This window comes from Panulirus ornatus, chromosome 3 (genome assembly GCF_036320965.1).
Source record: "Panulirus ornatus isolate Po-2019 chromosome 3, ASM3632096v1, whole genome shotgun sequence".
Taxonomy (NCBI): domain Eukaryota; kingdom Metazoa; phylum Arthropoda; class Malacostraca; order Decapoda; family Palinuridae; genus Panulirus; species Panulirus ornatus.
In genome coordinates this window covers 3,209,688-3,236,522 of record NC_092226.1, presented here as the reverse complement: position 1 = coordinate 3,236,522, position 26,835 = coordinate 3,209,688, and the positions used below count along the sequence as shown (strand labels likewise).

At 40.3% G+C, this 26,835-nt stretch overlaps 1 protein-coding gene across 3 annotated transcripts in view; it reads left to right on the top strand.

The window, feature by feature from the left end:
* The window catches only part of LOC139760043 (uncharacterized), a 300,444-nt gene that overhangs the window by 113,009 nt on the left and 160,600 nt on the right, over positions 1–26,835 (top strand). For all 3 annotated transcript variants that reach the window (XM_071682807.1, XM_071682799.1, XM_071682788.1), the window contains 2 exons: positions 8,460–8,595; positions 15,315–15,458. In XM_071682807.1, the coding sequence (XP_071538908.1) occupies positions 8,460–8,595; positions 15,315–15,458 (280 nt within the window). The remainder of the gene's footprint in view (positions 1–8,459; positions 8,596–15,314; positions 15,459–26,835) is intronic.

The following is a 26,835-nucleotide window of genomic DNA, read 5'->3' as shown; positions in this document are numbered from 1 at the left end:
TGAATGAAGGCAAGCAGGTATGAATATGTACATGTGTATATAAGTATATATCTGTGTATGTGTTTGTATATGTATGTATATGTGTATATGGTGATATGTATATGTACATATCCATAGACAAATTAAACAGCCATGGGGACATCACACACCCTTGCCACAGATTGACATTTACTAGGAACCAATCACTCTCCTCTCTTCCTTCTCGAACACATGCCTTACATCCTTGGTAAAAGCTATTCACTGCTTATAGCAACTTACCTACCACTCCATATACTCTTAAGGCCTTCCACAAAGCATCCCTATCAAGCCTATCATATGCATTCTCTAGATCCCTAAATGCTACATACAAATCCATCTGTTTTTCTAAGTATTTCTCACACTTTCTTCAAAGCAAACATCTGATCTACACATCCTCTACCACTTTTGAAACCACCCTGCTCTTCCCCAATCTGATGCTCTGTACATATTTTCACCTCAATCATTACCCCTCCATATAATTCCCAGGAATACTCAACAAACCTACTCCTCTGTAGTTTGAACACCCACTTTTAATGTATATTTTTTTCCAGTTGTATGTATGGATGGTCATAAGTCACATAGGTCGTAAGTCGGGAGCATCTGTATATATATTCATATGTACTTATGTATTTATTGTACTTGATCACCGTTTCCTGCATTTGTGAGGTAGTGTCAGGAAACAGACGAAGAATGGCCCATCCACTCATATACACATATATGTACTTAAACACTTGCACATGCACATATACATACATATACATATCAACATATACATTATACATACATGCACATATACATATCCCTACTTGCTTGCCTTTATCCATTCCTGGCGCCACCTTACCCTCCACGAAACAACATCAGTACCCCCTGTTTTAAGTGAGGCAGTGCCAGGGAAAGAGACAAAAATGCCACATTTGTTCACACTTAGTCTCTAGCTGTCATGTGTAATGCACCAAAACCACAGCTACCTATCCACATCCAGCCCCCACAGACCTTTCCATGGTTTACCTTAGATGTTTCACATGCCCTAGTTCAATCCATTGACAGCATGTGGACCCTGGTAAACCACATCATTCCAATTCACTCTATTCCTTGCATGCCTCTCACCCTCCTGTATGTTCAGGCCCCTATCACTCAAAATCTGTTTCACTCCATCCTTCCACCTCCAGTTTGGTCTCCTGCTTCTCCTTGCTCCCTCCACCTCTGAGACATATATCCTCTTTGTCAATCTTTCCTCACTCATTCTCTCCATATCTCCAAACAATTTCAATGCACCCTCTTCTGCTCTCTCAACCACACTCTTTTTATTTCCACACATCTTTCTTACCCTCTCATTACTTACTCACTCAAACCACCTCACACCACATCTTGTCCTCAGACATTTCATTTCCAGCACATCCAACCTCCTCCATACAACCCTATCTATATCCCTTGCCTTGCAACCATATAGTATTGTTGGAACTACTATTCCTTCAGACATACCCGTTTTTCTCCAAGATAATGCTCTCTCCTTCCGCACATGCTTCATCGCTCCCCAAACCTTCACCCCCTCCTCCACTCTGTGACTCACCTCTGCTTCCATGGTTTTATTTGCTGCTAATTCCACTCCCAGGTATCTAAAACACTTCACTTCCTCCAATTTTTCTCCATTCAAACTTTCATCCCAATTAACTTGTCCCTCAACCCTACTGCACCTAATAATCTTGCTCTTATAGAAATTTACTCAACTTATTCCTTTCACACACTTTCCCAAACTCAGTCACCCACTTCTGCAGTTTCTCACTTGATTCAACCACCAGAGCTGGATCATCAGGGAACAACAACTGATTTACTTCCCAGGCCCTCTCATCCCCAACAGAATGCATTCTCACCCTTCTCTCCAAAACTCTTGCATTTACCTCCCTAACCACCCCATCCATAAACAAATTAAACAACCATGGGGACATCACATACCCCTGCCACAGACCAACCTTCACTGGGAATCAATCACTCTCATCTCTTCTTACTTGTACACATGCCTTACATCATTGGTAAAGACTTTTCACAGCTTCTACCAGCTTACTTCAAACACCATATACTCTTAAGACCTTCCACAAAGCATCTCTATCAACCCTATCATATGCCTTCTCCAGATCCATGAATGCTGCATATAAATCCATCTCTTTTTCAAAGTATTTCTCACACATTTTTCAAAACAAATACCTGATCCTCACATCCTCTACCACTTCTGAAACCACACTGCTACTCCCCAATCTTGTGCTCTGTACATGTCTTCTCCCTCTCAATCAATACCCTTCCATACAATTTCCCAGGAATACTCAACAAACTTATGCCTTTGTAGTTTGAACACTCTGCCACTCTGTCATCAAACACTCAACAAACCTTCAAACTACTCACTCCAGCTCCTTCTCACTTCATCACTACTTGTTATTTCATCTGTGCTTGCCCCCTTCACTGATGTTCCCATTTGTTCTCTTGTCTTATGCACATTATTTACCTCTTTTTCTGAAACATCTTTTTATTCTCCCTAAAGTTTCATGATACTCTTTCACCCCAACTCGCATTTGCTTTCTTTTTCAGCCCTTACCCCTTCCTCTTGACCTCCTGCTATTTTCTTTTATACATCTCCTAGTCATTTGTACTCCTTCCCTTTGAATATCATCCAAATGCCTCTCTTTTCTCTTTCATTAACAAATTTACCTCTTCATCCCACCAGTCACTACCCTTTCTAATCTGCCCACCTCCCATCTTTCTCATGTCACATGCATCTTGTGCACATGCTATCACTGCTTCTCTAAATACATCCCATTCCTCTCCCACTCCCCTCATGTCATTTGCTCTCACCTTTTGCTGTTCTGTGCTCAATCTCCCCTGATACTTCCTTACACAAGTCTCCTTTCCAAGCTCACTTACTCTCACCACTCTCTTCTTCCCAGCATTCTCTCTTCTTTTTTGAGAACCTCTACAAATCTTCACCTTCGCCGCCACAAGATAGTTATCAGATATTCCTCCAGCTGCCCCTCTCAGTACATTAACATCTGAAAGTCTCTCTTTTACATGCATATCAATGAGCACATAATCCAATAATGCCCTTTGACCATCTCTCCTACTCACGTACATATACTTATGTATATCCCTCTTTTTAAACAAGGTATTCCCAATCACCTGTCTTTTATCAACACACAAATCCACAAGCTCTTCACCTTTTCCATTCACAACACTGAATATCCCATGTACACCAATTATACCTTCAACTGCCACATTACTCACCTTTGCATTTAAATCACCCATTCCTAATACCCGGTCAAATGCACCAAAGCTGCTCCCAAAACACTTGCCTCTCATGACCAGGTGCATTAGTGCCAATAATCACCCATCCCACATCAATCTAGAATTTACTCTTTTGCACTCTATCTCACACTCCCACAACTCTTGCTTCTTTTATTATACTTGATCTCCGTTTCCCATGTCAGCAAGGTAATGCCAGGAAACAGATGAAGAATGGCCCATCCACTCATATGCACATACATAAATGCCCATACATGCACATATACATACTTAGATGTATACATATCAACATATACACATATACATACATATACATACACAGACATATTCATGTATACACATGTACATATTCATACTTGCTTACCTTCATCCATTCCTCGTGCTACCCCACCCCACAGGAAACAGCATTGCAACCCCCAGCTTCAGCAAGCTAGTGCCAGGAAAACAGACAAAAAAGGGCACATCCATTCACACTCAAACCACAGCTCCCTGTCCACATCCAGGCCCCACAGACCTTTCCATTGTTTACTCCAGACGTTTCACATGACTTGGTTCAGTCCATTGACAGCACATCAACCTTGGTATACCACATCATTCCAGTTCACTCTACTTCTTGCATGCCTCTCACCCTCATGTATGTTTAGGCCCTGATCGCTCAAAATATTTTTCACTCCATCCTTCCACTTCCAGTTTGGTCTCCCGCTTCTCCTTGCTCCCTTTGCCCCTGACACACATATCTTCTTTGTCAATTTTTCCTCACTTATTCTTTCCACATGTCTAAACCATTTCAACACACCCTCTTCTGTTCTCAACCACATTGTTTTTATTTCTATACATTTCTCTTATGCTTTCATTACTTACTCGATCAAACCACCTCCTTACACCATATACTGTCTTCAGATATTTCATTTCCAACACATCCACCCTCCTCCATACAACCCTATCTGTAGCCCATGCCTCACAACCATATAACATTGTTGGGACTACTATTCCTTCAAACACACCCATTTTTGCTCCGAGATATCATTCTCTCCTTCCACACATTCTTCATCGCTCCCAGAACCCTCACCACTCACCCAGCCTGTGACTCACTTCTGTTTCCATGGTTCCATTCACTGCAGTGTCCTCTCCCTGATATCTAAAACACTTCTGTTCCTCCAATTTTTCTCCATTCAAACTTACATCCCAATAAACCTGTTCCTCAACCTTACTGAACCTAATAACCTTGCTCTTATTCACATATCCTCATAACTTTTTCAAGCTCCATCATCAGCCTCTGCAGTTTCTCACTTGAATCAGCAACTAGAGCTGCGTCATTGGTAAACAACGATTGACTCACTTTCCAGGCCCTCTCATCTGCAGCTGACTACATACTCGCCCCTCTCTTCAAAACTCTTGCATTTACCTCCCTAACCACCCTATCCATAAACATGTTAAACAACCATGGGGACATCACACACCCCTGCTGCAGACTGACATTCACTTGGAACTAATGACTTGTTTATAAGTCTACCTTGTGTATGGGTTGACCCAAGTTTTTGTGATTAATGGATCAGTCAGGGTAATAAAGCACCATATATTAAGTCATATAAAACTCATTTTATCCCTGGGGATAGGGGAGAAATAATACTTCCCACATATTCACTGCATGTCGTAAATGGCGACTAAAAGGGCTGGGAGTGGGGTGCTGGAAATCCTCCCCTCCAGTTTTAATTTTTCCTGAAGAAGGAACAGAGAAGGGGTCATGTGAGGATATCCCCTCTTAGGCTCAGTCCTTTGTTCTTAATGCTACCTTGCTAATGCAAGAAATGGTGAATATGTATTTAAAAAACTCATTTTAGAAAATTCTCAACTAAAAAAGATTCATTGTCCCATAAACTGAGGTTTGCTGAGCCTGAAACATAGAGCGTCAGAGGCAAATTGTTTACAATTTATTATTATGGTACTTCTCGCTGAAACCCAGATAGTTTCATCAAAAATATTGTGAATTTCCATTCAAGTATCTATTCAAGTCAGTTTGAGTAGAATATTATTGTAATACTTTTTTTTCAAATGGATTTGTATGTAGCATTTATGGATCTGGAGAAGTCATATGACAGAGTTGACAGAGATGCTCTGTGGAAGGTATTAAGAATATATGGTGTGGGAGGCAAGTTGTTAGAAGCAGTGAAAAGTTTTTATCGAGGATGTAAGGCATGTATACGTGTAGGAAGAGAGGAAAGTGATTGGTTCTCAGTGAATGTAGGTTTGCGGCAGGGGTGTGTGAAGTCTCCATGGTTGTTTAATTTGTTTATGGATGGGGTTGTTAGGGAGGTGAATGCAAGAGTTTTGGAAAGAGGGGCAAGTATGAAGTCTGTTGGGGATGAGAGAGCTTGGGAAGTGAGTCAGTTGTTGTTCGCTGATGATACAGCGCTGGTGGCTGATTCATGTGAGAAACTGCAGAAGCTGGTGACTGAGTTTGGTAAAGTGTGTGAAAGAAGAAAGTTAAGAGTAAATGTGAATAAGAGCAAGGTTATTAGGTACAGTAGGGTTGAGGGTCAAGTCAATTGGGAGGTAAGTTTGAATGGAGAAAAACTGGAGGAAGTAAAGTGTTTTAGATATCTGGGAGTGGATCTGGCAGCGGATGGAACCATGGAAGCGGAAGTGAATCATAGGGTGGGGGAGGGGGCAAAAATCCTGGGAGCCTTGAAGAATGTGTGGAAGTCGAGAACATTATCTCGGAAAGCAAAAATGGGTATGTTTGAAGGAATAGTGGTTCCAACAATGTTGTATGGTTGCGAGGCGTGGGCTATGGATAGAGTTGTGCGCAGGAGGGTGGATGTGCTGGAAATGAGATGTTTGAGGACAATGTGTGGTGTGAGGTGGTTTGATCGAGTAAGTAATGTAAGGATAAGAGAGATGTGTGGAAATAAAAAGAGTGGTTGAGAGAGCAGAAGAGGGTGTTTTGAAATGGTTTGGGCACATGGAGAGAATGAGTGAGGAAAGATTGACCAAGAGGATATATGTGTCGGAGGTGGAGGGAACGAGGAGAAGTGGGAGACCAAATTGGAGGTGGAAAGATGGAGTGAAAAAGATTTTAAGTGATCGGGGCCTGAACATGCAGGAGGGTGAAAGGCGGGCAAGGAATAGAGTGAATTGGATCGATGTGGTATACTGGGGTTGATGTGCTGTCAGTGGATTGAATCAGGGCATGTGAAGCGTCTGGGGTAAACCATGGAAAGTTGTGTGGGGCCTGGATGTGGAAAGGGAGCTGTGGTTTCGGGCATTATTGGATGACAGCTGGAGACTGAGTGTGAACGAATGGGGCCTTTGTTGTCTTTACCTAGTGCTACCTCGCACACATGAGGGGGGAGGGGGATGGTATTCCATGTGTGGCGAGGTGGCGATGGGAATGAATAGGGGCAGGCAGTGTGAATTGCATGCATGGGTATATATGTATGTGTCTGTGTGTGTATATATATGTGTACATTGAGATGTATAGGTATGTATATTTGCGTGTGTGGGCGTGTGTGTGTGTACATTGTGTGTGGGGGTGGGTTGTGCCATTTCTTTCGTCTGTTTCCTTGCGCTACCTCGCAAACGCGAGAGACAGCGACAAAGCAAAATAAATATAAAATAAATACTTTTTTATCAACTGAAAATCATTTGAAAAGTGATTATGGTAACATCTTTGGAACTATGAAAGAAGACAAAAGTCAATTGTTTTCATCATGATTTTATTGCATTTTCCACTGTAATACATACATCATTACAATAAAAATATTACATTTCCATGAATGTATTATATCAAGCACAGTATGAATATAATATTTTGTAATATAACAATATTTTAACCAAACACTATTAAAAAACCAAATAACATCTCATGAACATCGGAAGTTTGTTTAACCTCTTTTGTCTGTCGTTATTTTATATTATTTTACTTTGAAATACATCATGTTACAGCAAAACTACTATTCATTTCTGAGAATATATTCATTCAGGCTCAGTTAAGGTAAAATATATTTGTGATGTAACAGTTTTTTGTAACTGAAAAGGCTTCAAAAAGCAATACTTTTTAGCTGATACAGCGAAGCCCTGGTCACAGAGGCTTTGCCTTTGCATCGGCTCTTCATAAGCAGCCTTTAATATTTCTGTTTGTTGAAACTGTGTTTATACACATACACTTAGTGTCTTGCCTCTTATTTCCCAGAAATATGACAAGTTTGTATATAATACAATGTTACAGTACTTTTGATTTACAAATATTCATTACCAAAACTACATAAGAGACACCAAACAAATACCAGTATGGGTGTTTGTGTGACTCTCTTGCCAGAAAGACCAAACAGCTGATACTCTTGTTGTAAACAATATCAGATTGAAGGGGATCATTATATTGTGTGAAATATCGAAAAGGTTTTTATTACCAGTGTTTTTTGAAGATCTGTGAGTACTATGATACCGTACATGATATGATAAGTAGCCCGTACTAACAACTTCAACAAAGACTACTGAAAGCACATTGTAAGTTAGCCTACTGTAAGTTTGAGAGCTTCATCTGCTGAAGGCACTGCATAGCTTTTCATTACTAATTGGTACATATTTTACATTTCCATTGTTTACTGGCAGTAACTGGTAGATATTTTTCATGTCTGAAGTTAAAAGTTGTGCCAAGCCCTTCCCATCATGCACAGATTTCAACCTGATGAAACTGTTACCCATATATTGGTCAACCCATTAATTTTCTGCCTAAAAATTTGGTCTTAAAAACTCGAACTATACACAAGTATACACGGTATATGTGTTTTATATTCCTATAATAGTTGCTGTATAATTTTATCTGTATAGTTTTAGATTCCCACCTTGATCATGCTTTTACACTCTGATGAATTATGAGTGATTGTGAGGTATGGAATTTTTCCAGCTGTATTTTTAGATTACTAGTGACAGCTGTGGGTAAGAGATAATGAAGCTTTAGCCAGGTATTAAAAAGATTTTGGCCAAAGTCTTTGCCAGTTACCACTCTACTGTCTATCACAACCTGTCAAGCAGACCACTCTGCTTGTATGATGCAGCCTAAGAGTTAAGGGTCTTTATTCTTATGAGTGTTGGTAGTATTGACTGTAGCATACCTTGTAGAAGATGTATAGTGTGAGAGCTTTATTTTGCAGAATGTACAGCCAGATACAGTTGCTGTTACCCCACCAAGTCTTGCAGTTGAAGAATCTGATAAAGGGAATCATAACGAAGTCAACTCCACTGCTACCACCCAAGAAGTGGAAGCAGAATTTATTGGAGCAGATTTTTGTGAGTATGAATCCTTGTAAGGTTAATCCTTGTAAGGTTAATAATTTCAGTGCTATAGGCATCACTTGATGCTTACATAAAGAAAAGACAGCTACCTGGCTCAAAGCAGTGCAACTTGACAACCACTTAAGTGCTGGCTCACTAAACAGCCATCACTGACCCTCCCAATACCAAGGCGGGTATTTCCGATGAAATAACGAAGTGATTCTGCATTCAAAGGAACTAGAATTCCATTGTATCTGCTGAAGGCATATTCAGATCTACTCATTTTAGAAACGAGTATGGTGTAAAGACTTTTCTCTTCTCACATAGTAGGTTTTCTTCAAAAATATACTTGACATAAATGATAAATGATTTTGTCCTCACCATGTCATTAAAAGTATGAATAGTTTATTATGCAAATATAATAGAGAGGCAGACAGTTAAATCAATAAAAGGCAACACCTTCGTGTGTGGAAGTCGAGAACATTATCTCGGAAAGCAAAAATGAGTATGTTTGAAGGAATAGTGGTTCCAACAATGTTGTATGGTTGTGAGGCATGGGCTATGGATAGAGTTGTGCAGAGGAGGGTGGGTTTGCTGGAAATGAGATGTTTGAGGACAATATTCGGTGTGAGGTGGTTTGATCGAGTAAGTAATAATAGGGTAAATGAGATGTGTGGTGATAAAAAGAGTGTGGTTGAGAGAGCAGAAGAGGTTGTTTTGAAATGGTTTGGTCACATGGAGAGAATGAGTGAGGAAAGATTGACCAGGAGGATATATGTGTCAGAGGTGGAAGGAACGAGGAGAAGCGGGAGATCAAATTGGAGGTGGAAAGATGGAGTGAAAAAGATTTTGAGTGATTGGGGCCTGAACATGCAGGAGGGTGAAAGGCGTGCAAGGAATAGAGTGAATTGGAATGATGTGGTATACTAGGGTCGACATGCTGTCAATGGATTGAACCAGGGCATGTGAAGCATCTGGGGTAAACTATGGAAAGTTGTGTGGGGCCTGGATGTGGAAAGGGAGCTGTGGTTTCGGTGCATTATCACATGACAGCTAGAGACTGAGTGTGAACGAATGGGGCCTTTGTTGTCTTTTCTAGCGCTACCTCACACACATGAGGGAGAGGGGGTTGTTATTTCATGTGTGGCGAGGTGGTGATGGGAATGAATAAAGGCAGACAGTATGAATTATGTACATGTGTATATATGTATATGTCTGTGTGTGTATATATATGTATACGTTGAGATGTATAGGTATGTATATTTGCGTGTGTGAACGTTTATGTATATACATGTGTTTGTGGGTGGGTTGGGCCATTCTTTCGTCTGTTTCCTTGTGCTACCTCGCTAACGCGGGAGACAGCGACAAAGCAAAATAGAATGAATAAATAAATATCTATTATACTTTGTTGCTGTCTCCCGCGTCAGTTAGGTAGTGCAAGGAAACAGACGAAGGAATGGCCTAACCCACCAACATACACATGTATATACATTCACATCCACTCACACACATATACATACCTATACATTTCAATGTATATACATACACAGACATATACATATATACACATCTACATGATTCATACTTGCTGCCTTTATTCATTCCCATCACCACCCCGCCACACATGAAATGACACCCCCCTTCCCCCCGCATGCGCACAAGTTAGTGCTGGGAAAAGACAACAAAGGCCACATTCGTTCACACTCAGTCTCTAGCTGTTATGTATGATGCACTGAAACCACAGCTCCCTTTCCACATCTAGGCCCCTTTCACCTTCCTGCATGTTCAGGCCCCAATCGCTCAAAATCTTTTTCACTCCATCCTTCCACCTCCAATTTGGTCTCCCACTTCTCGTTCCCTCCACCTCTGACACATATATCCTCTTTGACAATCTTTCCTCACTCATTCTCTCCATGTGACCAAACCATTTCAATGCACCTTCTTCTGCTCTCTCAACCACACTCTTTTTATTACCACACATCTTTCTTACCCTTTCATTACTTACTCAATCAAACCACCTCACACCACATATTGTTCTTAAACATCTCATTTCCAACACATCCACCGTCCTCCGCATATCCCTATCTATAGCCCATGCCTCGCAACCATATAATATTGTTGGAACCACTATTCCTTCAAACATACCCATTTTTGCTTTCCGAGATAATGTTCTCGCCTTCCACACATTCTTCAACGCTCCCAGAACTTTCATCCCCTCCCCCACCCTGTGACTCACTTCCACTTCCATGGTTCCATCCGCTGCCAAATCCACTCTCAGATATCTAAAACACTTCACTTCCTCCAGTTTTTCTTCATTCAAACTTACTTGTCCCTCAGCCCTACTGTACTTCATAAGCTTGCACTTATTCACATTTACTCTCAGCTTTTTTCTTCCACACACTTTACCAAACTCAGTCACCAGCTTCTGCAGTTTCTCACCCAAATCAGCCACCAGCGTTGTATCATCAGTGAACAACAGCTGACTGTCTTCCCAAGCCCTCTCATCCACAACAGACTGCATACTTGCCCCTCTCTCCAAAACTCTTGCATTCACCTACCTAAAAACCCCATCCATAAACAAATTCAACAGCCATGGAGACATCATGCACCCTTACCACAAACCAGCATTCACTGGGAACCAGTCACTTTCCTCTCTTCCTACTCGTACACATGCCTAACATCCTTGATAAAAACTTTTCACTGCTTCTAACAACTTTCCTTCCACACCATATACTCTTAATACCTTCCACAGAGCATCTCTATCAACTCTATCATATGCCTTCTCCAGATCCATAAATGCTACATACAAATCCATTTTTTTTTCCTAAGTATTTCTCACATACATTGTTCAAAGCAGACACCTGATCCACACATCCTCTACCACTTCTGAAACCACACTGCTCTTCCCCAATCTGATGCTCTGTACATGCCTTCACCCTCTCGATCAATACCCTCCCATATGATTTCCCAGGAATACTCAACAAACTTATACCTCTGTAATTTGAACACTCACCTTTATCCCCTTTGCCTTTGTTCAATGGCACTATGCATGGATTCTGCCAATCCTTGGGCACTTCACCATGAGCCATACAGACATTGAATATCCTCACCAACCAGTCAACAACACAGTCACCCCCTTTTTTGATAAATTCCACTCAGTACCATCCAAACCCGCCACCTTGCCATCTTTCATCTTCCATAAAGCTTTCACTACCTCTTCTCTGTTTACCAAACCATTCTCCCTAACCCTCTCACTTTGCACACCACTTGACCAAAACACCCTATATCTGCCACTCTATCATCTAATGCATTCAACAAAACTTCAAAGTACTCACTCCATCTCCTTCTTGCATCACCACTACTTGTTATTACATTCCCATTAGTCCCCTTCACAGATGCTCCCATTTGTTCCCGTGTTTTACGCTCTTTATTTATCTCCTTACAAAACATCTTTTTATCCTCCCTAAAATTTAATGATACTCTCACACTCCAAGTCTCATTTGCCCTCTTTTTCACCTCTTGTACCTTTCTCTTGACCTCCTTCCTCTTTCTTTTATACATCTTCCAGTCATTTGCGCTATTTCCCTGCAAAACTTGTCCAATTGCCTCTCTCTTCTCTTTCACTAATAATCTTACTTCTTCATCCCACCACTCACTATCCTTTCTACTCTGCCCAACTCCCATGCTTCTCATGCCACAAGCATCTTTTGTGCAAGCCATCACTGCTTCCCTTGATACATCTCATTCCTCCCTCACTCACCTTATGTCCTATGCTCTCACCTTTTTTCCATTCTGCACTCAGTCTCTCCTGGTATTTCCTCACACAAGTCTCCTTCCCAAGCTCACTTACTTTCACCACTCTCTTCACCCCAACATTCTCTCTTCTTTTCTGAAAACCTCTACAAATCTTCACCTTCGCCTCCACAAGATAATGATCAGACATCCCCCCAATTGCTCCTCTCAGCACATAACATTCAACAGTCTCTCTTTTACACGCCTATCAATTAACACATAATACATTAGAGCTCTCTGGCCATCTTTCTTACTTACATATGTATAATTATGTATATCTTTCTATTTGAACCAGGTATTCCCAATCACCAGTCCTTTTTCAGCACACAAGTCTACAAGCTCTACACCATTGCCATTTACAACACTGAACACCCCATGTACACCAATTATTCTCTCAACTGCCACATTACTCACCTTTGCATTCAAATCACCCATCACTATGACCCGGTCTCATGCATCAAAACTTCCAACACACTCTCTCAGCTGCTCCCAAAACAGTTGCCTCTCATGATCTTTCTTCTCATGCCCAGGTGCATATGCACCAATAATCACCCATCTCTCTCCATCCACTTTCAGTATTACCCATATCAATCTAGAGTTTACTTTCTTACACTCTTTCACATACTCCCACAACTCCTGTTTCAGGATTGTTATGATTATTATTATTATTATTATTATTATTATTATTATTTTTTTTTTTTTTTTCATACTATTTGCCATTTCCCGCATTAGCGAGGTAGCGTTAAGAACAGAGGACTGGGCCTTTGAGGGAATATCCTCATATGGCCCCCTTCTCTGTTCCCTCTTTTGGAAAATTAAAAAAAAAAAATGAGAGGGGAGGATTTCCAGCCCCCCGCTCCCTTCCCTTTTAGTCGCCTTCTACGACATGCAGGGAATACGTGGGAAGTATTCTTTCTCCCCTATATATATTTATCTATTTATTCACATAATCGCTGTTTCCCGCATCTGCGGAAACAGACAAAGAATGGCCAATTAACTCACATACACAAATATATACATACATGCCCATATATGCACATATACATACATATACATATCAAGAAATACATAGATATACATACACACTCACAGACATATAGATATATACACATGTACATATTCATACCTGCTTGCCTTCATCCATTCCTGTTGCTGCCATACCCCAGAAGAAACAGCATGGCTGCCCCTGCTTCAGCGAGGTAGCACCATGAAAACAGACAGAAAGAGCCACATTCGTTCACACTCAATCTCTAGCTGTCATGTGTAATGCACCCTATCCATATCCAGGCCCCACAGACCTTTTCATGATTTTCCCCAGATGCTTCACATGCCCTGGTTAAGTCCATTGACAGCCCATTGACCCTAGTATACCACATCATTTTAATTCACTCTGTTCCTTGCATGCCTGTCACCCTTCTGTATGTTCAGGCCCCATTTGCTCAAAGTCTTTTTCACTCCATCCTTCCACCTCCAATTTGGTCTCCTGCTTCTCCTTGTTCCCTCCACCTCTGACTCATATATCCTCTTTATCAATCTTTCCTTACTCATTCTCTCCATATGACCAAACCATTTCAACATACCCTCTTCTACTCTCTCAACCACACACTTTATATTTCCACACATCTTTCTACTCTTTCATTACTTACTTGATCAATCTACCTCGCACCACCTGTTGTCCTCAAACATCTCATTTCCAACACATCCACCTCATTTGTACAACCCTATTTATAGCCCAAGCCTCACAGCCACATAACATTGTTGGAACCACTATTCCTTCAAACATACCCATAAAAATACACATTTAGTCTATGTGTTGAGTTTTCTTTTGGGACCCTATCCTCTATAATGCTTGGATGTGTACAGTTAATGATGTGATTTGATGCATTGTCCTACATAACCAAGTATAAAAAGTAATAGACATAGTTAGTTGTGTTGATGACTTTTTAAGCATGTATAGCTCTGGCTGCATTAACTAGTGTATGGAAAGAGAAGTCTGTCTGTGTGGGCAAAGATGGGTATGTTTGATCACATAGTAGGCCTTATGGTACTGTATGGATGTAGGTCATGGACTCTTACATGCAAATGTTTGAAAGAGGATGGATGTGTTGGAAATGATATGCCAGAGAACAATACGTGGTGTGAGGAAAGTTGATCAATCGAGGAATGTGGCAGAGTTTTGGTAGTAAGCGTAGTATTTTGAAAGAGCTAAACAAGGTATGCTGAAATGGTTTCACGATATGAATAGGACAAGGAGAGAGTGACTAAGAGGATGTACAGTGTCTATGTCAGAAGTGTGGGGAACAAAAGGAGGGGGGGGTACCAAAGATGACATGCAGCGATGGAGTGAAAGATGCTATGAGTTTTCAGGATCTGAACTTTAGGAGTATGAGACATGCCATGGGATAGGACATACTGGAGCAGTGTGGTATCTAAGGGATGACACGCTGTTAGTGGTCTATAACAGAACATATGAAGATGGTCAGGGGAAACCACAGAAACATCTATGGTGCTTGGCTATGAAGATGGTCAGGGGAAACCACAGAAAGGTCTATGGTGCTTGGCTGTGGATAGAGGGACTCTAGTTTCATTGCAATATACATTATATGGGAAATGGGTGCAGTCTTTGTCATTTGCTAGAGCTTTGATAATCTGGTAAATAGTGAATTTTTATTTCATGCTTGTTTGCCATTTTCCATACCAGCAAAATAGCATCACGAACAGATGAAGTAAGTCCTCATTTGCTCATGTACACTCTATTTGTGTAATGCATTGAAATTACAGCCTCTGATTGACAACCAGGCTCCACAGACCTTTTCATGGTTTGCCCCAGCTGCTCCCTATTCTCTGGTTCAGTCCATTGACTTCATGTATCTCTGTGTATAAAGGGAAAATGATGAATATATGTGAAAAAAGTGTAATTCTTACTATTAAGTTTCCCTCAGGGTGTGGAGAATGTGAGCAAACTTACGCCCATCAGTGTCCACAGCATCGTATACAAGAAGAAACTGATAAACCAGTCAGGACCAGAGCCTGGGCATCCCTTCCTGGTCAGCAACTAATTATTCCCAAAATCCCAGAGAGAGATGGTAAGAGTCAAGACAATTCTGAGTTGTTCATTGCTGTTTTCATTGACTGGCTTCTTCATAAGATGGTGTAACTCTTGATATTCATATATCTCCTGTAAGAGCCTGAGGACAAACTGTGGTGTGAGAAGGATTTATTGTGCATGCAAGGACAGTGTGAGACATCTATAATAGTAACTGAAGGATGACTGAGAGAGCTGACCGAAATATTCTGAAATGATGTGGACACAAAAAGGATGAGTGAAGAGAGACTGACCAACAAGATGTACCAGTCATGATTGGAGGGAGCAAGGAAAAGGGGAGTGAGGAGATGGAAGAATGGATGGATTGAAAGAGGCTTTGAGTTATTAGATCCTGAACATTCAGGATGATGAAAAGTATGCATGGCATAAGAGTGAATCAGAGTGATGTGGTGTACAGGGGACAACTTGTCATTGGGCTGAATTAGGGTGTATGAAATAGTCAGGGAAAAATCATGGAGTGATTTTTGGAGCCTAGATGTGGATGGGGGATGTGGTTTAGTTACATTGTACATGACATTTAGAGGTTGGATGCATGCAAATGTGGCCATTTTTCAAATATATCTATTTCCTTATACACCCATCCATTGCTCTATGCAGAAAACTCCATGCAATTTTACTTTTATGCGAGGAATCTCCTTATACCAGTCTCCCTTTATATACAGAGTTTGTTACTATGTGGATGTGTGCAGTTGAGTGTGCCAAAACTCCCATTTTTCTCTTTTGATTGGTTCGCTGTATGCAATTTCTCTTTGTGCAAGGTTTCTGCGGAACATAACCCTCACATAAAAAGTGGGGATGGGTGTACTAGCTTTCTGTGTCCCACCTTAATGAAGTAACAACAGGAACAGCTGACCAAGCTTTTAAGGAAATGTCCTCTCAGCTATTTCTTCTATTCCTATTTTGAGAGGTTATTAAACTGGATGAGAGGATTCCCAGGTTTAAAATACTGAGCATATGAAGGATATCCAAACAGCAATACTGTGGGTGGCCAACCTAGGAGCGATGAGCAAATGTATTAGGAATTAATGTAAAGTGTCACTAACTAAATTCTTAGTTGTTAAGATAAATGCAGCTTGATGGCAACACTGACAACAGGTTATTAAAAAAAATCCTCTCTTGATACAACCTGTTTGTGTTGTTAAAAAAAATTTTCCCTCGATAAAACCTGTTTGTGGAAGGTATTAAATATATGGTGTGGGAGGCAAGTTGTTAGAAGCAGTGAAAAGTTTTTATCGAGGATGTAAGGCATGTGTACGTGTAGGAAGAGAGGAAAGTGATTGGTTCTCAGTGAATGTAGGTTTGCGGCAGGGGTGTGTGATGTCTCCATGGTTGTTTAATTTGTTTATGGATGGGGTTGTTAGAGAGGTGAATGCAAGAGTTTTGGAAAGAGGGGCAAGTATGAAGTCTGTTGGGGATGAGAGAGCTTGGGAAGTGAGTCAGTTGTTGTTCGCTGATGATACAGCGCTGGTGGCTGATTCATGTGAGAAACTGCAGAAGCTGGTGACTGAGTTTGGTAAAGTGTGTGAAAGAAGAAAGTTAAGAGTAAATGTGAATAAGAGCAAGGTTATTAGGTACAGTAGGGTTGAGGGTCAAGTCAATTGGGAGGTGAGTTTGAATGGAGAAAAACTGGAGGAAGTGAAGTGTTTTTAGATATCTGGGAGTGGATCTGGCAGCGGATGGAACCATGGAAGCGGAAGTGGATCATAGGGTGGGGGAGGGGGCGAAAATTCTGGGAGCCTTGAAGAATGTGTGGAATCGAGAACATTATCTCGGAAAGCAAAGATGGGTATGTTTGAAGGAATAGTGGTTCCAACAATGTTGTATGGTTGCGAGGCGTGGGCTATGGATAGAGTTGTGCGCAGGAGGATGGATGTGCTGGAAATGAGATGTTTGAGGACAATGTGTGGTGTGAGGTGGTTTGATCGAGTAAGTAACGTAAGGGTAAGAGAGATGTGTGGAAATAAAAAGAGCGTGGTTGAGAGAGCAGAAGAGGGTGTTTTGAAATGGTTTGGTCACATGGAGAGAATGAGTGAGGAAAGATTGACCAAGAGGATATATGTGTCGGAGGTGGAGGGAACGAGGAGAAGAGGGAGACCAAATTGGAGGTGGAGAGATGGAGTGAAAAAGATTTTGTGTGATCGGAGCCTGAACATGCAGGAGGGTGAAAGGAGGGCAAGGAATAGAGTGAATTGGAGCGATGTGGTATACCGGGGTTGACGTGCTGTCAGTGGATTGAATCAAGGCATGTGAAGCGTCTGGGGTAAACCATGGAAAGCTGTGTAGGTATGTATATTTGCGTGTGGGGACGTATGTATATACATGTGTATGGGGGTGGGTTGGGCCATTTCTTTCGTCTGTTTCCTTGCGCTACCTCGCAAACGCGGGAGACAGCGACAAAGCAAAAAAAAAAAAAAACCTGTTTGTATGTTAACCAACTATATCTTGGTTATTCTTACAATATATTATGGGGGAGGAGTTTTAGACCTTTAGCCTGCCTAAACTAAGAAAATAGGAGGGCAGTAAATGTAAGTAGGGTAATTGGTTCAAGTTAGAACAGCCAGCAGACCACAAAAGGTAGTCAAGATATACCTCCATATCATATGTTAGAGTTGTTTTTTTACCCTTCTCTTCAATTTGTTATTAGCCAGAAATAGGTCTAGATAAGGGAGAATATCAAGACCAGGCAGTTGAGACAAGATCTATAAAAGGAAAGCAAGAGGGAAAGATAAGCATGTAACACTAAAGAACAGAAATTTGGGGTTGTTGGTTGAAATAATAAAAAAAAAAGGATTAAAGATTAATGTGATTAGAAATTTGAATAAGGAAACTCAGAAATCAATTAAAGATCTTGATATGTCATGAAATGAAAGGAACTCAGGGAATTAAAAGTTAAGATGAATGATCATCAGCAAAGTTTAGCATCATTTGAGGGAGATGACAAAGTATATAATCAGGGGAACAAAGGCAGAATGACAAAAGAGCAGAAGAGGTCAGAAACGGGTATTCTAGATGTCCGAGTGGCTGTCAAACAAGAGTAAATGTCCATAAACTGCCTACAGATATATGTTTTTTTGATTAGTGGAGGGAGGTGCAATTTTGGGGAGCTTGGCAACACTGGAAGCACGTTGACTGATGTAGTGGGACAGGAACCTGGGGACACTGAAATTGAGGTGCCCAGGGCACTAAGTGAAGCTGTAGGCAGAATGGTATGTACTATTAGAAACTGAACAGTTAGGAAAATTTATGGTCCAGTCGATGAGAATTTCATGAAAGTGCAGAGCATACAAGATGAATGCTTATAAGCAAATAGGGGGATTATAGAGAAAGCCAAAGGCACAGAGGTTGATAAACCAATACTGATTTTCTTAGGTGGCACCAAAATTAGAAAGATTTGTTAACTATGAGCTTGACTGATATAAATATTTCTTTGAATATTTCTAGACTGGATAAAGAACATAAACGAAATGATGAGGGAAGGGAAAAGAAAGAAGAAATGCTTATTACCAGATTCAATCTTTATGATAAAGGAAAGAGAATTGTTGGTCATATTCAAGACAAAGAGGGACAGCCAATTATGGTTACATTTGGTTTGGTGTCATCTTGCCAGGAGGTACTATGCCATGCTTGGAAACTCAAAAACAAGATGGAATTCAGTAGAGTATTCATCAAGCTTGACATATCAAATGAGGCAAGAGGACAGACCACCTCTTCTAGTGCTGTAGAGAAGTAGGAATGTTAAGCAGAGGTGATGGTAGAATGAAAGTATTGTATAGAAATGCAGATGAATTCATAGTTCATGTTAAAGAGCTGGAATTTAAGGATTGTTTAAGGGAAAAAAGCACCTGATATTGTTGGAGTTGTGGAAACAAGTCTTAAGTAGATCTTATTTTTCTGTTCAGAGTGGTACATGATAGGAAGAAGGGAAAGAAAAGACAAAGGAGGAGGAGATTTGGCTTTCCCTGACAAGAGATAACTTTAAGTTTAAGGAAACAGTAGTAGATCACCCACTCAGACAGTACACAATGGGAAGGGTAACTTTACCTACTTACCTTGCTACAAGTACCTTTGATGAGATTTTACATTATTGGTAGGGCTAGCACATTGTGCTCATCACTTGACTTGTATGTTTATGAATGACATTTCTATTGACTGCCTTGCCTTATCCCATCACATATATTGCTCAATGTATGATGCTATTCTTTTGAGCAGCTACTCCTTTGGCATAGTTATCTATACTAGGTTCATCCAGTATTGTCCTTAACCATAGGTCTAATCATCTTTTGGATATTTCTGTTGCTATTCCATTTCAGTTTCATAGATCATCCAGTTTCGCATTAGATAATCATTTCAACTTTCTTGCTGGACATTCATGTATCATTGTCTTGTACATCTTTAATATTCTTCCAGGAATTACTCCTGACTAAGATGCTGTATTATCCTTGTCTGGTTACTTTCAGGTTTAGGACATTTTTCTTTATTTTCTTTATTTGTTGCCAGGCATATATATCATGTATCTCTCCCTCCGATGCTCAAGTCTATAAAGTTTTCATTCTTTTAGTAATTTATGGTATGTCATATGCTCCATTCCATGTATCTCTTTCTGTGTTCAAGTCTATAAAGTTTTCATTCTTTTAGTAATTTATGGTAATTCTTGTACTCCATTCCATTTACCTTACTTTTGAAATGTTTCTGTATTCTCTCTAACTTTATTTCAGGATGTTTTATTGATCATACAACAAGGCAGTATTTGAGTCTACTTCTTATATATACATTAAAAATTTTCAGCATTGTTTGTATCTTGTTGCAAAGGTTCTCAGTAAAATTCCACCCATTACTTAGCTTGAAAGCACCATCTCATCATTATCTTTCTTGAATTCAAGTTTTTTGAAAGCACTATCTTGTCAATATGTTCCTTGAATTCAAGTTTTTCATCAATGATTACTGTCACATCTCTGACATTTGTTTCTCTCTATATTTCTTTTCGTGTGAGGCCTCTGTATGTAGGCATTACACAAGCATTAGGTGTCCAATGACTGATGTATTCTTGTTCCTCTTCATAGAATTCCATTAAGTTCTCATCTACCTATCTGTAGATGTTATCCAGTCTCTTCAAAGATTCTCTTGGTTTTCCACATTCTCTGTTGCTCTATATACTCTCTTGTTTTATGTGAAACATCTGACTACCCTCTATGTTTTATGTCAAACATCTGACTACCCTCTATGTTTTATGTCAAACATCTGACTACCCTCTGTCTTACTTCGTTGCCTGTTTTTGAAATCGTGATTATGAAGAGCATTGTGGCTAGAACTGTTCCTTGCAATGCCCCAGACAGTACATCTTCCTCAGATATGTTTCCCTTTGCTACTATTTTGCATTTTCCATTTGTTCAAAATTCTTTCATCCACTACATTTTTTCCTTATATTTTGACATGTCACTTTCTGTACTAACACTCCATAGTGTATGTTATTAAGTGTATTGCAAAATCAGGAACAAGAACTGCATAATAGTGTAGAAGATATGTAATCCTCCAAAGATTTTCAGCAATCCAGAACATATATACAATGACAATTATCAAGGAACAATCAGGAATGCGTGGGAAGTATTCTTTCCCCCAATCCCCAGGGATATATGTCATGTTTTTTTTTAATAATATTATACTTTGTCACTGTCTCCTGTGTTAGGGAGGTAGTGCAAGGAAACAGACGAAAGAATGGCCCAACCCACCCACATACACATGTATATACATACACGTCCACACATGCACATATACATACCTCTACATCTCAACATATACATTGACCTGTCAAGGGTGAAGCACAAAAGGCCGAGAAGCAGCATTAGAGTACATCACATATGCCGTGGATTAAAAGAGACAAGCAATTGAGGGTTATGGCGCTGAATGTAAATGTGATGACTGGTGAGAGTGAAAGGAGAGAGCTTGTGGAGAGGTTTAAAAGTTGCAGCTTTGTTATGCTGGTAATTGTGGAAACCCATATCCTTTGGCAGGGTGTGTGGAATGAAAATGACAATGATGAATGAAAGTTATGGGAGGTATGGAAGGTGTGGTATGGAAAGGAATGAGTGAAAGTTTTTGGGAAGAGGGAAAGAAGGACATGCAATTCTGCTATCACCAAGAGTGTGGGTGAAAAGAAAGATTGGGATTGTGAAGTATGCATGGGTATGTGTATATGTGCCTCTGAATATGAAGACTGTACAAGGTAATGATGAAATGGAGCTTTCCTGGTGAAATTTGAATGTATAAATGGTTTTGAGAATGAGAGAAATGTGGTCATATTGGGTGATATGAATGCAAAAGTGGGATGTGATGAATGAGAAAGTTGCTAAATGGGGAGTTCCTGGAGTAGATGAAAATGGAAGTTATCTTGTGGATATACAGATATACATGGATGAGGAATGGTAGAAGAGAAGAGCAAAGGGATTTGATTGAGTATGTGACTGTGGATGAAAGATTGAGAAAGGTTGTGCTAGATGTGAGAGTTGTGAGAGGATTCTTGAGAGGCTCTGACCATTTCGCAGTTCTTGTGGGGATGAGGATCAGGGAGAAGTGGATGTATGGTATAAGGAAGAATGGAGATGTTGAAGTGTGGACAAGTGAGCAGATGGATCAGAAAAAATGCAGGAAAGAGTTCAAAAGGAAGGTAAGTGAAAGCCTAGATGGAAATGCAATGAATTTAGTGATGCATTCATGTGTGAATGAGGTTTTTAAAATGTAAAGAGAAATATTATTAAAGGTTGTAGAATTATAAGTTGGATGTAAGATAGTGAGATACAGATATGAAAAGGGCTATGCATGGTGGACAGAAGAGATGAGAAATGTTGTGGAAGAGAAGAAAAAGGCACATTTTAGATTGCTCAATAGGAAAGTACCAATGGAAGTTCAGCAAAGGAGTTGGGAAGAATACAAAATATGTAAGTGGAGTGCTGAGAAACTGATAGGGGAAAGCAAAGAAAGAGTAGAAGAAGATTTTAGAAGTAAGAGGTGAAAAAGGAAATATTTGGATGTAAGAGTGGAAATGTTAATGTTGAGAAGTAAGGAAGGGGAGTTGCTGAATGAAAAGGAAGAAGTGCAATGAAGATGGAAAGAGTATTTTGAAGAACTGATGAATGTGGGAGGAGGAGAGGCAGCATTAACATGCATTGCTATGGAGAATGGAAGAAAGAGGACACAAGCGCAAGGGCCTATAGTAAGAAAGGGATGTAAGAAAGTCAATTTTGAGGCTTTAGGAGTGGATGAGATTATGACCGAAATCGTTAAGTATACAGGAGAAAGTGTGATAAAGTGGATGCATATGGTATGTAATTTAGCATGGAAACAAGGTTGTGTCAAGGTTTGAGTGAAAGCTATTATTCAAAGGAAAAGATGCTAGTGATGTATGTAACAATTATAGAGGAATGAGTTTCATTTATATCAGGAAAAGTGTATGCAAGAATGCAAATAGATAGAGTGATGGAGGTGACTGAATGCAGAATAAGTGAAGAGCAAGGGGGTTTTAGGAAAGGTAAGAGATGTGTGGATCAGATTTTTATGGTAAAGATGACCTTGAAGTATTCAAAGAAAGGTAAGAAGTTGTATACAGCTTTTGTGCATCTGGAGAAAGCGTATGACAGAGTTGAGTGGCATGCTTTATGGGATGTATTAAGGATGTATTGGGTAGGGAGGCAACTGTTGGATGGTGTGAAGGCCTTCTATAGAGGAGCAAATGCATGTGTAAGAGTGGATGGAGAGTTAAGTGAAAGTTTAGGTTACATGTAGGTATGAGACAGGGCTGAGTGATGTCACCTTGGCTTTTTAGTATATATAAGGATGGAGTGATAACAGAAATGAAAGCAAAACTTGGGAAAAGGATGCAGGTATGGTGAGATATGGTGGATAGTGGTAAGCTTGTTTGCGGACGATTCTGTGTTGTTTGCTGAGAGTGAAGAGGAGTTGCAGAAGGTTGGAAGTGTGTTTTATGATGTGTTTAAGTGTAGGCAATTGAAGATAAATGCAAGTAAAAGTAAAGAAATGGTGTTTGAAAGGAAACATAGTGAAAGTATAGATGTAGAGTGAAAGAAGAAAGTGTAATGAATTATGCTATGGATTTTGGAGGAGAAAGATTAGGAGATGTGAGAGAATCTTAAGTATTTAGGAGCTGGCTTGGGTAAGTTTGGTGATATGAAAGGAGAGGTAGGGGAGAGAGCAGTATAGGATAGAAGAGTCATTGCATCCCTTAATGGAATAAAGAAGGGTAGAGGTGTGAGTATGGAAGTGAAGAAAGGATTAAGGGACAGCATAGTCCTCCCAGCCCTGACCTATACAGTCGAAACATGGATACGGAATGCGTCACAGAGAGGTCAAGAATCCAGGCTGTGGAAGTGAGCTATTGAGAAGAGCAGGTGGTGTGACTAGATGGAATGAAGAAAGAAATGAAGGGGTGCATGAGGGATGTGGTATGGCAGGGAATGCAGAGAGAATGAATTGCTTAGTGGTAGAATGGGTGAGATGCAATACTTTGAGGTGGTTTGGAATTTTGGAAAGAATGCAAGACTGGACATAACAAGGAGAATGTATGATAGTACAATTAAATTGGTTTGTGTTGGAGGGAGACCACCCATGACATGGGCAAATAAGGTGGAGGAATACTGGAGGGTGAGAAATAGTGGAAGAATGCAGGGAATGAAATATGTGAGGGAGGCATGTAAGAACAGGGATGAGTGGAGACTCTTGCTGTGGCCACCCCTTGATGGGAGTTACTGGAGAGAACAGGCATCAGAGATTTAGATAGTATATATATTAACTTTCCTTGGAATGGGTACTGTTTCTCCGGTCAGGATGCCTCTTAATGTGCTAAATGCATAGCACATGTTATCTTGGTTGTTATCTTCCCAAATTTCACTCTCCTCAATTATGACTTGATCACTCCTGCTGTGATGCCTGTCACTTCAGGGATGATGTGTGCTAGACCTTAAAACTCTTTACTTCCCCAGAAATTCACTTTTGCCCTTCTTTGCTGTTCTTCAAAGAGCTAAGCATGCTTTCATAAAATAAAAGTGTGCTGACTTGATTTGTTCTTCCAGTGACATATCTTTTTGGTCCTTAACCAAAGGTATCTCCAACAACTTATGGTATTCAACCTTTCATCCACTTTTCCAACCAGATCAATCTATAACTAACTCTTCAACTGAAAAAGCTGTTCTTTTTTTTGGTGCTGTTTAATTTTTCCTCTGCCTTAATTTTGGATGATTCAGGCTCTAATCCACCTCTATCTCCTCCCTATCAACAAATGCTATCTCATGTTTTCTCCTCATGCAGGGTCTTCCAGATCCAGATGGATAAGGTGTATGGCTCAGATGGCATACCTCCTCTTGTTTTAAGGAAGTGTGCTTGCCTGTTCCACCTCTGTCTAGAAACTCAAACTTTCTTTATTCCTTGGAAGCATCCCTTGGTGCAGCCTGTTCCTAAGTAAGGAGGCTACTCTAACCCCTGTAACTGTTGCCCCATTGCTTTCACTTCTGCTCTCTCCAGAGCCTTTTAAACTCTCCTAGACTCTCATTTTCTGAAACATTTAAAACCCCATTTTCTTCATTTAGCATGAATTTTGCAGTGTTAGGGCTATTGGTGATCTTTTCTAATGTGTCTCACCTCTGGTCCTCCTCTCTCAAGGATTTTGTAAAACTTTTGTTTTATCCCTCAACAACTCCAGGCATTTGACAGGATTTGGCATAAGTCTTTGCTTCTTAAACTTTCTGCCTTTGTTTCACTACTTCTCTCTCTGTTCTCTGATGTATGGTTTCCTCTCAGGCCATTCCATTGCAGTAGTCATGTATGCAGCAACTTCCTCATCTTATCCCATCAAATAATGATCCTCCTCAGAGTTCTGTCCTATCATCTATTCTCTTCTCTCAGTCTGTGATTTCTCTTTTACTTCTAACCCTTTTCGCTGTTATGCTGATGATTCTACTTTACATACTTCAACTCTTTTTTGCCCCCTGTCCTCCGTATAATACTCATTCTATTTCTCATACTGATCATATTTCCCTTCTCAATTTGGACCTGTGCAGGATCTGGGATTGGGGACCCAGTAATAATGTAAAATTTAATAGTGATATAATGCAACTTTGGCCCACCAGTGATGCTACTACGTTTGTGAATCGGGAACGATTGCAACACAAACCTCACCAGGTGGTAGAGTTTCCCGCAGTGTATCGAGACAGACTTCCCCAGAACTTTTTTAAAGGGGAAGTAAATGTTTATAGTTGTGTTACTGGAGTGATAGTTTTCATACATGGTGTTTTGACAAGAAAATAGTGAAATTGGAGAAAAATGTAGCTTAGACATTGAAGCTTATTGATACAGTGGTTAAATTGATGAGAACTGCTATTGACGTTTGTGTAAATAAATTATACATTTCCTTTTTCCATAGCCAGAGGTTGAACCATTATGTGACATTCATTTTTTCATTCATTTCAAGCTAGAAGTTTCAGTTTTCTAAATTGTTTCTTACATTTTTCATATGTATATATATGTATGTGTGTGTGTGTGTATATGTGCGTATGTATGTGTATGTGTGTGTATGTGTATATGTATATATATATATGTATATTATCCCTGGGGATAGGGGTGAAAGAATACTTCCCATGTATTCCTCGCGTGTCGTAGAAAGCGACTAGAGGGGACGGGAGCGGGGGGCCAGAAATCCTCCCCTCCTTGTATTAACTTTCTAAAATGGGAAACAGAAGAAGGAGTCACGCGGGGAGTGCTCATCCTCCTCGAAGGCTCAGAGTGGGGTGCCTAAATGTGTGTGGATGTAACCAAGATGTGAAAAAAGGAGAGATAGGTAGTATGTTTGAGGAAAGGAACCTGGATGTTTTGGCTCTGAGTGAAACGAAGCTCAAGGGTAAAGGGGAAGAGTGGTTTGGGAATGTCTGGGGAGTAAAGTCAGGGGTTAGTGAGAGGACAAGAGCAAGGGAAGGAGTAGCAATACTCCTGAAACAGGAGGTGTGGGAGTATGTGATAGAATGTAAGAAAGTAAATTCTCGATTGATATGGGTAAAACTGAAAGTTGATGGAGAGAGATGGGTGATTATTGGTGCATATGCACCTGGGCATGAGAAGAAAGATCATGAGAGGCAAGTGTTTTGGGAGCAGCTGAAGAGTGTGTTAGTGGTTTTGATGCAGGAGACCGGGTTATAGTGATGGGTGATTTGAATGCAAAGGTGAGTAATGTGGCAGTTGAGGGAATAATTGGTATACATGGGGTGTTCAGTGTTGTAAATGGAAATGGTGAAGAGCTTGTAGATTTATGTGCTGAAAAAGGACTGATGATTGGGAATACCTGGTTTAAAAAGCGAGAT